The sequence below is a fragment of the Delphinapterus leucas genome, chromosome X (genome assembly GCF_059928025.1).
Source record: "Delphinapterus leucas isolate spDelLeu-1000000601 "Yukka" chromosome X, BTC_Dleu_Yukka2, whole genome shotgun sequence".
Taxonomy (NCBI): Eukaryota; Metazoa; Chordata; class Mammalia; order Artiodactyla; family Monodontidae; genus Delphinapterus; species Delphinapterus leucas.
The window spans coordinates 26527446-26543597 of NC_143150.1; the positions used below are offsets into that span (position 1 = coordinate 26527446).

General features: G+C 41.9%; 1 protein-coding gene across 14 annotated transcripts in view; it reads left to right on the forward strand.

Annotated features, from left to right (window-relative positions):
• The first annotated feature begins 12226 nt into the window (after positions 1 to 12226).
• The window catches only part of THOC2 (THO complex subunit 2), a 103079-nt gene continuing 99153 nt past the window's right edge, over positions 12227 to 16152 (forward strand). For 11 of the 14 annotated variants that reach the window (XM_022561832.2, XM_022561833.2, XM_089904117.1 and 8 more), the window contains exon 1: positions 12227 to 12337. In XM_022561832.2, the coding sequence (XP_022417540.1) occupies positions 12267 to 12337 (71 nt within the window). In that variant the 5' untranslated portion in view covers positions 12227 to 12266. The remainder of the gene's footprint in view (positions 12338 to 16152) is intronic. The other 3 variants (XM_022561841.2, XM_089904121.1, XM_022561843.2) reach the window with 1 other exon arrangement.

Here is a 16152-nt window from a genome sequence, read left to right on the forward strand (position 1 = left end):
TCAAATGTAAGCCCCATGAAGCCAGAGATCTAGGTGATTCTGATGCGGGTTGCTGAAGTACCTCAGCTTAGTAACCACTTCTAACTCTTAGGGCAGTGATTCTCAAAGTGTGGTCTCCAGACCAGCAACATCACCATCACCTGGAACTTGCTAGAAATGCAGATTCTCAAACCTCACCCCAGACCTACTGAATCGGGAACCCTGGAGCAGGGCGCAGCAGTCTGTGTTTTTAACAAGCCCTCCAGGGGATTGTGATGCCTACTAAAGTTTGAAAACCACTGACTTTGGTTTTGTTTTTTATTCAGCATCCCCCCAGCTCTCTTCTAGATATCTTTTCCAGGTAGAAGGATGTCTAAATGAGATAGGAATGTTGAAATTCTGTGTTTAACTTACCTTAAATTTAACTCAAATTTTTCTTAAACTTTACTGTCTAGAAAAGGAGCTGACAGTAAGTATTTTTGGCTTCACAGGCCATACAGACTAAGGCAGCTACACAACTCTGCCATTGTAGTGTGAAATCAGCCATAGACAATATGTAAATGAACGAGCGTGGCTGTATCCCAATAAAAGGTCATACACGGACGCTGAAATTTGAATTGTTGGTAATCTGGTGGCATAATGTATATATAATATCACATTAGTTTGCATCTCTCTACATTCATCTTGCCACCTCTGTAAAATGCTTGCCCATTTCTCTTGCCCTTTTTTCTATCTGCTAAAGGGGAATCATTCCAGTGGGCAATACCGTGGTCGTTCACTTTGTATGGAGGAAGGTGAAGCCTGATATATGGACATACAGTGAATCCTGAGAAGTGGCAGGTATCTTGGCTCATTGGCGGCATAGAAGGAACAATGCTGGAATACCAATGGCAAGGAAGTCTGCAAAAGAGATACATAGGTGGACCGCTGGGAGTGGGCTCAAAGTGCACAAATATTTGTGTCTCACTTTCATATCTGCCAAAGAGCATTCGTTGCAGAAGATATTAAAAAATAGCCAGGTGGATACATCAACTATATTTCAATAAAAGAAAACAAAACCCCCCAAAAATAAAACAAAACGCAAACCCAGAAAACAAAAAAGTCCCCAGCCAGGTAGATAAGCCAACCTTTCTCCTTAGCCACTCAGTACTCGTGCAATGGGCCCATTAATAGATGGTTATACCACCAGGGAGGGAGACTATGCCTGGGCCCAGCAGTGTGGGCTTCACCTCTCCAAGGCCAAGAAACTGCTCGATGTTTTAAACTTATTTTGAAAGCTTTAGAAACCAGTGTGAATTTGATTACAACTGGGGACTTCGTGTTCAGGTTTTGTTCCAACCTTTGTCTTCCTAAACAAGTACAGATGGCAGCTACACATATAGCCCGTAAAGCTGTGGAGTTGGACTTGGTTCCTGGAAGGAGCCCGATATCTGTGGCAGCAGCCGCCATTTACATGGCCTCACAGGCATCAGCTGAGAAAAGGACCCAAAAAGAAATTGGAGATATTGCTGGTGTTGCTGATGTTACAGTCAGACAGTCCTACAGACTAATCTATCCTCGGGCCCCAGATCTGTTTCCTACAGACCTCAAATTTGACACCCCTGTGGACAAGCTATCACAGCTATAAATTGAGGCAGCTAATGTGAAACTCCTATGAACACCGAACTTTGCCTGTTGTACATAACCTATACAAAGTGCTGGATTGAGCCTTTAATAAGGAAAAACGAAAGACATGGTACGCATTCCAGGGCTAAATATTAATTGCTTGGCATTCATATGTATATACTAGTGAAACATATTTAATGATTTAAATTTCTTATTGAATTTGCTTTCTTTTGTAGCAATCTAGGAAACTGTATTTTGGAAGATATTTGAAATTATGTAATTCTTGAATAAAACGTTTTTCAAAACTAAAAAAAAAAAAAAAGTTAAACTGCCACCGCTGAGTGCCCAAGAAGCCAATGGCAGAGAACAACGGTGAGCTCTTTATATGATACCAGTGACTGAGGGGACACTGGCCAGCCACCTTATGGCAAGTTAATTACATTGGACCCCTTCCACCTTGGAGGCGACAGTGAGTTGTCCTTAATGGACTCAATACATACTCTGCATTTGGGTTTGCCTTGCCTGCCTATACTGCCTCTGCCTAATTCTACTGCCTCCTCATTTCCCGTACAGGTTTCACTCTCCAGTAAACCGTTTGCACGCCTAACTCGGTTTCAGCTTCTGCCTCCTAAAGAATGCAATCTGTGACAACTTCTTTTCTAGAGAGAAATAGGGCACTTGTAATGCGTGACATGCACTGAATGATGATTACTCAAATTATCACCCACGGTGGCTTGAAATGAAATACAAGTGGAGGGCAAAGCTTTCGGAAATCAAGTGGCTAGAGCACTTAGTCCCCATGGTGACAATGATGATTGCAATGGATGTGGCTAGGGCTAACTGCTTCTGATGCTCATAGAGAGCTTACACAGAAAAGAGCACAAATGAAAAGCCTTGAATGCACAACTCAGATCATAGTGGAAAATGAAAGAGCCCAATGCCACCATTAAAGTAGTCTTTATTCTCCTGGAGCTGCAGGACGGATATGAAGATCATACTCAGGGACTGATTATAAATGTTGGAGAGCTATAGCATCAATTAAAGTTACAGCCTTGCTAGGACTCCGAGGCTAAGTTACTGGCACTCCTGGGGAAAGAACAGGAGCCTAACACATTGGATGGAAATATTTGAGTATAAACAGATGAAGCTGAGAAAAATGCAGACTCCAAGTCCCCTTGAACTTTCCTTGCCAGTGGAAGCAGTCCTCTCTTCCTTGTCTAACAGTACCAGCCTTCCTCTGCATAAAAACCTTTTTGTGATTTCCACTGGGGTGTTTGCCTCACAAGGAACGCTGATTCTCTTTAGGACCAACTCGCACAACACTTCATTGCCTGCACTCCCATAAGAATCGTTAGATTTTAGTATAGCCTGTAATGCCCAAGGAGAAGGGAATGTTGAAGCGTATCTATTACGGGTGACCTGATCTGTGCCTTGCCTACCACCGACTACACTCATAGGAGGACTATGCAGTAGAGTTTTCTGGGTTGTAGGATTTTCAGGGGTTTTTTTTGGCTGTGCCACATGACATGTGGGATCTTAGTTCTCCGACCAGGGATCGAGCCCGTGTCCCCTGCATTGGAAGTGTGAAGTCTTAATCACTGGACCGCTGGGGAAGTCCTGGATTTTCAGTTTTAAAACCGTGACAGTCCCAGGAAAATTGGGACAAGTTGGTCACCCTACTGGGAGGACACTCTACACTGAGCCTCAAGGTATACATTGATGAGAGGAGCACTGGCTCCGTGGAATATCCTCTGTAGGTCAGAGATGATGGCGAGAGATGCTTCAGTGGAACTGGGCTCCCTGATTTCTGTAGGAATAATAGGGTCTAAGTGGTAGAGTGCAAGTCATCGCACTTAACAGGCAGAACTAAGGTGGGTGCAATTAACACAATAAAGCACAAGGATAGAATGTTGTCAGAGTGTTTTGACATTCATCTGTTGGAGTGGATGATTGTTTATGGATTTCTCTAGGGATGAAATAGATGTGACCTATAGAAGCAAAACAAAATTCTAGTTTTTTTAAAAAATATATTTATTTTTGGCTGTGTTGGGTCTTCATTGCTGCTCGCAGGCTTTCTCTAGTTGAGGCGAACAGGGGCTACTCTTCGTTGCGGTGTGCGGGCTTCTCAATGCGGTGGCTTCTCTTGTTGCGGAGCATGGGCTCTAGTCGCATGGGCTTCAGTAGTTGTGGCATGGAGGCTCAGTAGTTGTGGCTCTCCGGTTCTAGAGTGCAGGCTCAGTAGTTGTGGTGCACGGGCTTAGTTGATCCGCGGCATGTGGGATCTTCCCGGACCAGGGCTCAAACCCATGTCCCCTGCCTTGGCAGATGGATTCTTAACCCTTGCTCCACCCGGGAAGTCCAAAAAGTTCTAGTTCTGATGGGCAGAAATTTTGCAGACTCCTTAACTCTTACTATGTTCCCGGATCTACTAAGCCAGTTCACAGATCTGGAGCCCCTTGATTAAGGGGGAGGCCAGATCTCTTTGAGAAAGGACCCTGCTGCTATGCTGTCACTGATGTAATCTGCACATCTTCCAAGTCCTTCCTCAGACTGGGACCATGACCAGGGAAAAGGAAATATCCAGAATCTTCTGAAGGTTATCAGATTCTGGCTCTGATTTCAGGCTAATTCTTGGAGGCCCAGTATGCTACTGTGGTCCATCTCCAGAGTGGGGACATATGGAGATGGGTGATAAATTAAGTCTTAGTCTGAGCTCGTTTCAGTGGGAATCTCAGCAGAATTACCACACATTTTTTCTGACCTGCTGATCCATGGAGGGAGGGCTTTATGATAGGAAGGGTCAAGTAGCATCCCCTGGAAGTGTACTTTCCCCTCCTTTCACCCCTACTGCTAAGAAAGTAAACGAAAGCAATACTGAATTCCTGGTACAACTGAAAAGACTAGAGCCACCACCAAGGACTTGAAAATTGGAAGTGTGATGATTCCAACCACATGCCCCTGTATAACTTGCCTGTTTGGCCTGTGGGAAAAGCCATATAAGTTTTGTGGGATGCTGGGTTATTGTTAATTTAATCAGGTAGCGACACCAATCACAACTGTGTTTCCCACTATGGTATTTTTACTGGAGCACATCAACACAGCTTCTGGCACTTGTTGCCTTAGCAAATATTATCAGTAGAGATAATCAGACATAGTTTGCTCTCACTCTTACCTCAGGGCTATCTCAAACTATGCTGTTTTCTGTCATAATCTTCTCCAGAAGGAAGTTGGTTGTCTTTTTATCCCACAGACATAATGCTGGTCCATTACATTGATGGCATTATGCTAACGAATCTGAGGGGCAGTAAGAATCAAGCACCCTAGATGCCTTATGGCCAGAGGATAGGAGATAACCCCCATGAAATTTCATGGGCCTGCTACATGGATGACATTTTTAGGGGTCCAGTGATCCAGGCAATGTCAGGCTCTCTCTTCTAAGGAGATAAGTTGTTTTTTCCTTGTACAACCCACTACAAAGAAGGAAACCAATACTTGGTGGACCCATTTGGACTTCAGAGGCAACGTATACCATATTTGGGCATGCTGCTCTGACCCATTTACTGAGCAACCTGTAAGACTGCCAATTTCGAGTGGGATCTGAAGCAAGAAAAGCTACTGCAGCAGATCCAGGTTTCAGTGCATGCTGTCCTGTTACCTGGGCCTTAGGACTCTGCAGACCCAACGGTTTTGGAGGAGTTTGTGGCAGAGATGTTCTGGAAGCTCTCTGTTCTAGAAGTGGTACAGCATAGACCCTTAGGGTGTCTAAGTAAGGCCATGCTTTCCCTACTTGACAATTATTCTCCATTTGAAAGGTAATGTCTAGATTGCTACTAGGCCCTGGTAGTCATTGAATTCCTGACCATAGGACACCAAGAGACTATGTGACTTGAATTGCCCATTATGAACTGTGTGTTTTCTAATTCACTCAATCATCACATAGTCATGTGCCGCAGCATTCCACTGTTAAATGGAAATTGTGTATGAAATCAGATCCTAGCAGGTAAAAGTAAAGTGAATGAGGAAGTGGCTCAGACGCTCATGGTGTTTGCTCCTACTGCATAGTTGCCTCTCCATCAGCCCTCACATACGGCCTCAAGGAGAGTTCTCTATGATCATTTAGCAGAACAAGAAAATGTAGGTCCAAGGGTTTATACATGGGTCTCCATGGTAGGCTGGCACCTGGCAGAGGTGGGACACAGTTGTCTGACAGCACTACTCAGAGATGGCCCCTAAAAACAGAGGTAAAGGAAAATCCTCCCAAGTACTACATCTGATTGTCTATTTGGTGGAGAGAGAAATGCCCTAATAAACTGGTGCGGATTGATTCAAGGGCAGAGGCTAACGAATTGGCTGGATGGTGAAGCGTGTGGAAAGAAAAAGGTCGAAATTTGTGATAGGTAGGCCTAGTAAAGAGGTTGGTGGATAAGATGAACTATTCTGTTGATGTTAGCCTCTTCCTTCAGCTGCCCTAGTGCTGGCTTAGTTGGCCCATGTACAAAATGGCCATGGCAGCTGGGATGGGGGATATGTAGAGGGTCTTCCCTCACCAATGCTGATGTGTCTAACACCACTTTGAATTGGCAACCTGCTTATCAGCAGACCAAACACTGAGGCACCAACCTGGCACCATTCCCCAGGAGGACCAGATAGTCATCTGTTGGCAGATTGGTTACACTGAACCCCTTCCATCACTGAGGAAAAAGCCAGTGTCTTCACAGGAATAGAGGCATATTCTGAATATGGATTTACTTTTCATGCTTGCAGTGCTTCTGCCAGCACCACCATGCGGACTCACAGGATGCCTGATTCATCACCATAGTATCCCACCTAAGTTGCTTCCAACAAAGGAACTCAGTTTAGCATAAAGGAAGTGTGGTGATAGGCTCATCTCTATGGAATTCATTGGTCTTATCACGTGTCCCATCACCCAGAAACCACTGGCTTGATAGAGTGATGAAATTTCCTGCTGAAGGCTTAGTTATGGCACCACAGCTTGCAAGTTTGGGGTAGTGTCCTATAGAACCTAGTATATGCTTCAAACCAGTGGCCAATATATCACATCATCTCCCTTGTAGCCAGAAGGTATGGGTCCAGGATTCAAGAGGTAGAGGTGGGAATGACCCCTCTCACTTGAGAAATATTTGCTTCCCATCCCTACATCTTGGACTCAGTGGGTTAAGAGGTTCTAATGCCCAAGGGAGAATTGCTTCCACCAGGATTCCTATGTTTTAGAAGTTGATACTGCTCTCTGGCCATTTTGTGTTCCTCGTGTTTTTGAACTAACAGGCAGACAGGGGGTCACTTTATAGACCAGGGTGGTCTATCCTGATTACCAAAGGCAAATTAGGTCGCTGCTACACAACGGAGGCAAGGATGACTATGTCTAGAACCTAGGGGCTTCACTGGAGTGCCTCGTATCACTCCCTTGGCCAATGAAAACTGGTAACTCAGTCAAGCTAAGATTATAAGAATTCAGATCCTGTGGAGATGAAGGTTTAGGTCACTCCACCAGGTAATGTATCCTGTCCTACTGAGATGCTGACGGAGGGCAAGGGAAACATGGAGTGGGTGGCAGAAAAAGGAGGCTATGATTATCAACTTACAGTTTGCTTCCAGCCACAGAAGCAGGGGCTACAGCAGCTATGTTTTCTCTTCTACTTTATATGCAAAGCACTGGTGGTGGCTAATATTTTAGATTTCATGTAGGAGTATGAATGAATCGACATCACCCTGCACTGATACAGTAGCTGATGGGGCTTTGTACATTTCTTTTGAGGGCATGGGTTTTTCATCTGGACAAAGGGCAAGAGTGGTGTGGAGAGGCAAAAGAAATGGTCAGTGCCGGAAATTCTATTTTCCCTTTCAAAACCCACTTTCTATCCTTCTCCATCCTGCTCTGTCCCCTGACCCATACTAACTGCATTTTCCAGGCTCCCTTGAATTATGGCTTGCAGTAGTCATCAGCCAATGGGAGGTGTCAGCAGGAGATAAAATGGTAAAAGGAGAGAAAGGTCAGGGCATTTATTCCCCAGCCTCCTCCCTGCTGGGATGTGAGTTGGCAGTTATTCTTCTACAGAAGGCCACAGTTCCTGTTGAATGTTCCTTTCCTTATTATTTCATTTTTCCTTATTTCCTTAGTTTTCGGGAACCACTCCCTCCGCTTGCCTCCTCAGGCTTAGGGCTGCTAATGTCTCTCAGTATCGCTGGCCCTGAGGTGCTTCACCATCCATTTTTGGTTTTCCTTAATCCTGCCCACACTCCTGTGCATGGTTCCTTTATTAAACTCTCTTTAATTATCCCCTATGAGTATGTCATCTGTCTCCTGTCATGAGCCCAACTGATACAATCCCTAATATTTGTTTATATGTACCTCTCTCTCTTTTATTTATAATCAGTCTTGCCAGAGGTTTGTCAGTCTTATTAGACTTTTCAACCAAACAATTTTGGGTTCTATTGATTTTCTTTTGGATAGTTTCTTTTGATTAATATTTTCTATTTAAAAATGTCATTATTTCTGCTTTCTTTCATTTATTCTGTATTGTTTTTTGGAACTTCTTAAATTAGATGCTTAGCTTTTTAATTTCCAGTCTTGTTTCTTTAATAATACAAAGGTTGAAGAGCATAAATTTCTTTCTAAATACCACTTTAGCTGCAATGCATCATTTTTTCATTAGTTTTGATATGTAATATTTTCATTATTGCTCTGTTCTAAATATTTTCTAATTTTTAGTATGACTTTTTTCCTTGACCTGTGATTTACTTCAAAGTATGTTTTTACATTTTCAAACATAGGGGTTTTCTTTATCTTTTTGTTATTGATTTCCAATTTAATTGCATTGTGGTCAGTAAATGTGAACTATATGAGACGAATTATTTAAAATTTGTTGTCATTTGCTTTTTTAAATCTAGTATATGTTTAACTTTCATAAACGTTCCGTGTGCTGGACCACCACTCGATGACACATTGCCTTTATGTGAATTAGGAAACTGTGCCCTTTCTTCCAGGTGGATACAGCAGCACACCTGAGCATGTGGTCTGGCAAGTGGAGCATGGGATAAATTTTTGATCCCCACTTGTCCCTCTGGCTAGGTGCTTTTGATCAGTGTGCAATCTGTACATGGTGCCCCATTCATGTGTTATTATAAAGGATATTTATTTTCCAGTTGCTAGGTACAGCGTTCTATGTATATCTACTGGATCAAACTTGTTCATTTGATGTTCAAATTTTCTACATCTTTACAGATTCTTTTTTGTCTGTTTCATCTATCAATATCTAGGAGAGATGAATTAAAGACTCACTGTGGTAGTGGATTTGTCTATTTCTCTTTGTAGTTCTGTTACATGCTTCATATATTTCAAAGTGGTTGATTACATTCAAGATTAGAATGGTTACATTTTCTTGGTGAATTGAAATTTTTATCAATATATAGTAACCGTCTTTAAATTTGGTAATTTTTTCCCCCGTAAAGTCTAGTTTGCCTGATATTAATCTAGCTATAACAGCTTAATTTTTGTTGATCTTAGTATTTGCCTGGTGTATTTTCCCCATTGTTTTTACTTTCAAACTTTCTGTGTCCCTGTGTTTTAGAGATGTCTCTTAAAAATAGCTAGCCTTCTTTAAACCCAGACTGATAATCTTTACTTTTAACTGGAGCATTTAGTTCATTTACATTTTATGCAATTTTTGATATATTTAAATTTAAATTGGTAGGTTTAAACTTCTTCCTCTATTCTCTCTGTTCCACTTTTCCAAAAAATTTCCCTACTTTTCTTGCCTTTTGGGGATTGATTTTTTTCCTCTTTCTCTTTCAATTTTTTTCCCCCTCAGATAGTTTGGAAGATATATAATATCCTTATATATTTGTAGTGGTTATCCTAGAAATTTAATATGTATATTTAACATAACTAAGTCTTTGGTTAATAAAAACCCATTACCAATACTCAGCATTCACGGGACAGTCCCACAAAGTGTACGGCTTTCGCATTCATTATGTATTTTATTTATTTTGTCTTGTTTTGCTATTATGTGCTTCCTTCTTGGTCCCATTATCTGTTGTCACTGAGATAATAAAAAGATTGCTTGACCTTACAATTACCTAGAATCAACCAATCACTCCATGCATCAGGCTGTCAATATTGAAACTACCCAATCCCTAGCCTTCACCACAGACCTCAGTCCCTGCCTAGTCCTTTGGTACCTGTGAGCCAGTGAAATCATCAGGGAACAGTACCCCCAGCTGCTGAGACAATACCAGACGCTGATAGCAAAGAAAAGGCAAGCCAACAAGGATGCGAAAGATATGATAGCTTTGCAATCTTATGGAGCAAAAAGCAATTAGCTGTGAGCAATTCCTAAAGGAGTTATCATACCATGTAAAAATAGTTCTGCAGGCTCTGGGAGAGGGGAAGAGCAAGGCCTCAAAGGGCATCACTGCAGTCAGGTCATACCACATTTGTGGCATACTGAGTAGCATGCATAATGCACACAGTTCAGTGTTTGGAAGAAGAAATCACTGTGATACAGTGGCAAGGTAAGCCACAATACAGCAGAATATTATAGCTCACTAGCTCTCAACAGGGGGCTATTTTACACTCCAGGAGACATTTAGCAATGTCTGGAGATACTGTTGTAACAACTGGTGTGGGAGGTGCTACCGACATCTAGTGGGTCCAGGCTAGGGATGTTGCTAAACATCCTACAGTGCACTGGATTCCCCCTGCCTTCTGCAAAGAATTATCTGATCCCAAATGTGGATAGTGCTCACTGCTGTAGATTATACAGTGAAGTATACATAAGCATCAGGATAGTTCTTCTTGTATCACAGAGGCCATCCTGTAACAATGATTTCAAACTCTTTAGGGAGGATGATGGTACAATGAAGATTCGCTATACCATTCTGTTCACTTTAAAAATATTTCATAATAAGAAAAATGAAAAGATCAGAGGGAACTCATATCTCTGAACCTCCTTGAAGTGGCAAAAGATTTTTTTTGAGATGTCACTGAAACTGAATGGTGTATATTTTCTAATGGGTGGCTTTAGAATTTCAGAATCAGACAGGACATTAGACTAGATATAGCTGATGAAAAACAATCAAACAATGTAGCATTTTCCCCAACTGATTCTAAATACAGCCCATCCCCTGAACAGTTTTTCAATGCAAATAAACCTAGTCCATTTGGTAAAACTTGCCAAATTTAGATATTAGTTCTAAAGTTCATACATTAATATATGTGTGGTAGGATTTCTTCATTTCATTTGTCTGTATTTTGTAAATTTTCAGCCAAACATGTATTTTTAAAACCTCTTTATTTTGAAAAGTTGCACAAATAGAACAGAGAATCTGTCAGTCCTTCACCCAGATTCCTAAAATGTTAATATTTTACATTTGCCTCATCATCCTATCGTTTTTTTCTGAAATATTTTAAAGTTGCAACATGGTTCACCATTATCTCTAAATACTTCATATTTTCTTAAATAAGGACTTTCACATAACCACAAAACGAGTATTAAACTCAAGTAATTAACATTGATACAATATTATTACTTAATCTACAGATATTCAAATTTGGTCAACTGTCCCAAGAATGCCCTTTTCAGCAAAATAAAAAAATTTGTTTTTTTTTTCTGGCTGGGGATCAGTTGTTCTGTTGTTTTCATTAATCTGGAAGAGTTCCTCAATCTCTCTTTGTCTTTAGTGACCTTGATGATTTTGAAGAGTGCAAGCCAGTAATTTTGTAGACTGTCCCTTAATATGGGCTTGTCTGATGTTCCCTCGTGATTAAATTCAGGTTATGCGAATTTTGGCATGATGAATACTACAAAATTGGTTAGTGTTTTTCTTAGCACCTCATCAGGAGGCATATGACGCCCATTTGTTTAATACATAAGGATGCTTATATTCATCAGAGTTAGGAGGGTGTCGGCCATGTTTTCCGACCGTAAAGTTTCTATTTCGCCCTTTGAAATACGAAGTTATCTCGTCGGGAGATACTTTCAGACTATGTAGTGTAAACAACTCGTTTCTCTTCGTACTTGCGCCCTCTAGTTTTGCCTAAGGTTACAATGACAGCCGCAGACACAGTAGCTGTCAGCCCTGATGGTTGCAAGCGTTTCCCAGGGCCGATTTATCTTTCTCCTAAGATAGTATCCTTCGGATTAGCAGAATGCCTGGCACATAGTAATCGGCTGCCTCTTCCCCAATTAATTTCTTTGATCTCAGCGGGGTGTATTGTAATTGATCTGCTTATATGTTTGTCTTCCCCACGGACTGAGCTCGTTGAGGGTAGGCATCATGGCTTATTATTTCTCTGTCCCCAGTGTCTAGCACATTAGGTGCTTTAAAAAACACAATTTTGAATTAGTGGTCTGGAGTAGATGCTACGGAAGAAGATAAAGGCTACGAGTTGGCCTGGGGATGGCATTTTTCCTGTTCTAAAGGGAAGGGGGGGGCAAGGTTTGCAGAGGGCCCGGCCAGCGTAGTCACTCTGAGATGGGACCCACGGGTCCCAGCCACCTGGTTGGCAACAGGGCCTCGGGCTTCCGCAGGGTGGGGTGGAAAGTGGGGCGGGAAATCGAAAACCGAACTCGCGGCTCCCGGCATTCCTCGTGGGCGGTGCTCCCCTTTGACCCCTCGCTCGCGTGCTACACATCCGGGTTTCTGCTACTAGTGAGGGGAAGATGGCGGCCGCGACTGTCTTGGTTCCCGTAGAGTGGATAAAGAACTGGGAGAAATCAGGGAGAGGCGAATTGTGAGTGTACGGGCTGGAGGCGGGCGCACGGCCGGGCTGGGCTCGGGCGTCAGCCTTGCTCTCATATTTGTGGGGAGGTGGTGGTGGGGAAGAGGTGTCCCCTCCCCCATCCGGGTGGCGGGTGTGGATGGTTGTCTAGGAGTTTCGAACTCGGGGATGAGAGGTGCTGGTAGTCGCCGCCGACCTCCTGCCTTTCCCGGCTTCCCAGAAAGCCCCGCTGCCCGCCGGAGGTTGTCTTTTTTAGCCTCTTAGCGGAACTCCCGTTTTGTCCCTACGGGTCCCTGCGCTTTCGTTCCGTCTCTTTTTGTCCCCCTCATCGCTTGAGCTCACTTGGCTCCTTTCTCTTCACGGGGCCGCGCCGGGAGGGTTCGGAGTTTCAGTCTGTCCCATTTCTTTACTCTGCACCCGTTCGACTCCGCAGTTTGGAGCCCGGCGCCTCCTCTGCCCGAAGTCCGAACCGTCCCGGACTCCCTCCCCTCCTCTCCGCCCGCCGCCGCGAAGCCCGGGGCTTCGGGAAGAACCCCGCTTGGCACCTCTCGTCCTCTCGGGAGCTGTCTCTCGGACTGTCCCGGCCTCACGCGGCGCCGCTGCCCGTGGGCGAAGTGTAGCAAGGATTGCCGCTTTCCCCGAAGACCTACCGGCATTTCTTTGCTCCGTCTTTTCACCTTAGAGCCGTTTCGGGTTGGAATCAACTTTCGTCATTAAATGTTCCTAAACCCCATTTTGTCCTGGGACTACAACTAATTTTGGCAACTCTCCAAGGTTCTCGTGTACCTAGAATAACGCGTTTCTTGTAGACCTAAAACTTGGGTTTTTTTTTTTTTTTCCTTTCAGTAATACAGAAAACAGTGATTTGCTATAACCGCGGTTTCCTTGCCCCGAATTTCAGCTCTCCCTGTCTCGGGGGGAAAATTCTCTTAAGCGGCGGAACAAACCCCAGATTTTAAAACAAATAACTTACTGCAATTTTTTCCCTCTGAATCGCTTTATTAATTAAAGCTCAGCCCCGTCTTAGATTAACTCCTGTTAGCCGTTTTTGCCGTGGTTGCGCGCCGATCCCCGTAGTCAGTTTACGGTTGCTGGCGCGAGATACGGATCTTTGAAACTTCGTTACTTGGAACGTACGCGGGGAATGCGTCGGCCGATCTTGCGCGTGTAATAGCGCCAGCCTATATGGCCCTCCCCACCCGCTGCCGCGCTCGCGCTGCCTTATGAAGTCTTAGTGTGAGCGCTAGACTTGGATTGCCTGGGTAAGCGGCAGTTTTAGCCACTTAACTAGCCGAGTGACCTTGGGTAAGTTCCTTAACCACTTTGACCGTTTCCCCTTGAGTAAATTGGGAATAATAAGTACTCAAAGCATTGTTGTGAAGACTAAATAACGCCTGTAAAGCACTTGCCTTATAGTAAGTACTCAAGTGATAGCTATTAAAAGTAATATTATTATTCCAATCTTTAGATATTTAAACTTCTTTGGACAGCTCTTGCACTTAAAGTCTGTACCACTCAGGTTAGCAATTAATTAGTCTCTGACTCTTTCATGTATACTCTTGTACTCTAACGAATTGAGAGACCCTTGAAGAGTGGGGACTGTCTCACGTTTTCTTTTGGTTCAACCCTCCCGTCCCCGTCCTTCCCCCACCCCCCCATAGCCTTTCTAGCATATGCTTAGAGAGCTTATTTTGTTAACTGCCAGAGAAGTCTGTTTGATAAGCATTCATTTTTAACTGTTAGGAACATTTTCCAAATCCTTGTACTTGCTAGTTAACAAATAGCTATTAAGTCTCTTGTGTGCAAGGAAGGCAGGATGGGAAGTTACCAAACCAAACCATCATTTTCATCTATATTAGATTAGGATAACCTCCCAAAACGGATAAATCAGTTCATTGTTGTTTTGTTTACTTTTAAAGCCAACAGTTATTTAGGGACTGTCATCTGTAGATTGCTCAGCTTCCTCCTTCTAGCTAACTGTTTTTGACAGTTTTACTATGACTCCCACCTTAGAATGAGTGGTATTCAGGGTAGGAAATTCTGCTTGGCTTCTGACTGGCAGTGGTTGGAGAAAAAGTCATGTAGGAAGTCGAAATACCTAGTCAAAATGGAATTTTGGATTCACTTTATGTATATTTTCATGATCCATGCTACCCATCATAAATTTCTGTGTTTGAAGAGCTGCTTCAAAACTGCTATTAGGACTTAACGTTTATGTAGTTATTGCATGGCTTGTGGAATGTAGTTTGAACTATAGTAGATCCAGATCAGTTTAGTCAGTTTTATAACTCTGTTCTGTTACATGAAGAGAGTTGTGTGACAATAATGAAATAGTTTAAATAGTTGTTAGTTGTATGAAATAGTCAAACAAATCACCATCCAGTGCTTAGTCTTCATATACTGGACCTCTTTTCCCTCTTTGAAAACTTTGTTGCATATAGTCTAACTTTGGAATTTTTGTATCTTGCTAAAGATAGAGTTAGCATTTTCATTTTATTAGAAAAAATGGTATTATAAATATATTACAAAAAATCCTTTCTTTTGTCTGAAAAACAGCTTCTTAAAATATAAACCAGCAACTGGAAATGTTAAAAAAAATGTGCCACCAAATTATTAATGAATCCATTTATATATTTGGCTTTTAAGATATGACCAGTATTTAAAATTATATCTTGGGTGGATTTTTCCTTTTTAATGAGATAAATTAGCAGATGAGCTTTAACTTGACTGAAAGTTACCTTTTTTAAAAACTGCATGATATGTTTCATGAGGTATTAGTTCATTTCTTGTCTGTCTCAGCAGTGTAAGTCTGTATTCTGGGAGTTGTAGTCAACTTCAGCAGCATAGTGAACATATGCAATGTATGGGATATTTTATAACTTTGAGAGGGCAAATTCTTAATTGTGCCTCATGAAAAGCAACTGTCTATTAAGATGGAAAGTCTTGGCTTTGAAGAATAAATTTTATTAAGTAACTAGGGAGAAAAGAAAAACTGTATTTTGCCTATCTGAATGGTCCATCACATACTTAGCTAATCTGTTGTTTCCAGAGATACTGATTATGTTTTTCATGGTAAATTACAGAATTCTTAAAATGATCTTTTCCAAGAGATAGCAAAAGGACAGAGGAGGACTACCAAAACATAATTGTCCTTTCCAGTAACACTTAGATCTGCTCTTCAGAGTTTCACATCTTAATACAAACTCTTTGAAATTCTGCGACACATGCAAGATATGGATTTAATCACTTTAATTTTGGAATTAGAGCTTTAGTTTCTTGATGATTTCATACTAGCATAGGGTTTGCCACGATTAAGCTAATAAACTTGCATGTACTGGTAGATCCAGGGGAGAATTTCGTTTTTAGTAGGCATGATTAACACAGTGAGCTCAGCATTTCTTTGTGTCACAAGCAACCTTAATGGAGGATTTATATTCCAAGCTCTTAATCTGAAGATGTTAGCCTCATGTCAATACTTAGTTTAATTTTGAAATACTTATATTTGTTGAATATCATCTATTTGTCTGTTTAAAGAACTTAATTCTTTCTTTTAAAAAAATTATACATCAATTAGAAATTTTTGTTGGGTGTTACCTTATTATTAGTAGTTATAATAAAGTTTTAAAATTTAATCGCCAAATGTTTTGGTGCCATTCTTTTTCTTCTTCTGCTACTAGATGACATATTCCAGAACTTATGGAAGTACATTTGGATGTTCATTAAATGTTGTCTGTCCTGAATTTTTTGGAGGGAAGTTGGAGGAGGGAGTTTATAGCAAATAATCATTCTAAGAAACTTTAGTGTTAGTATTTAAGTCTTTTTTTTTC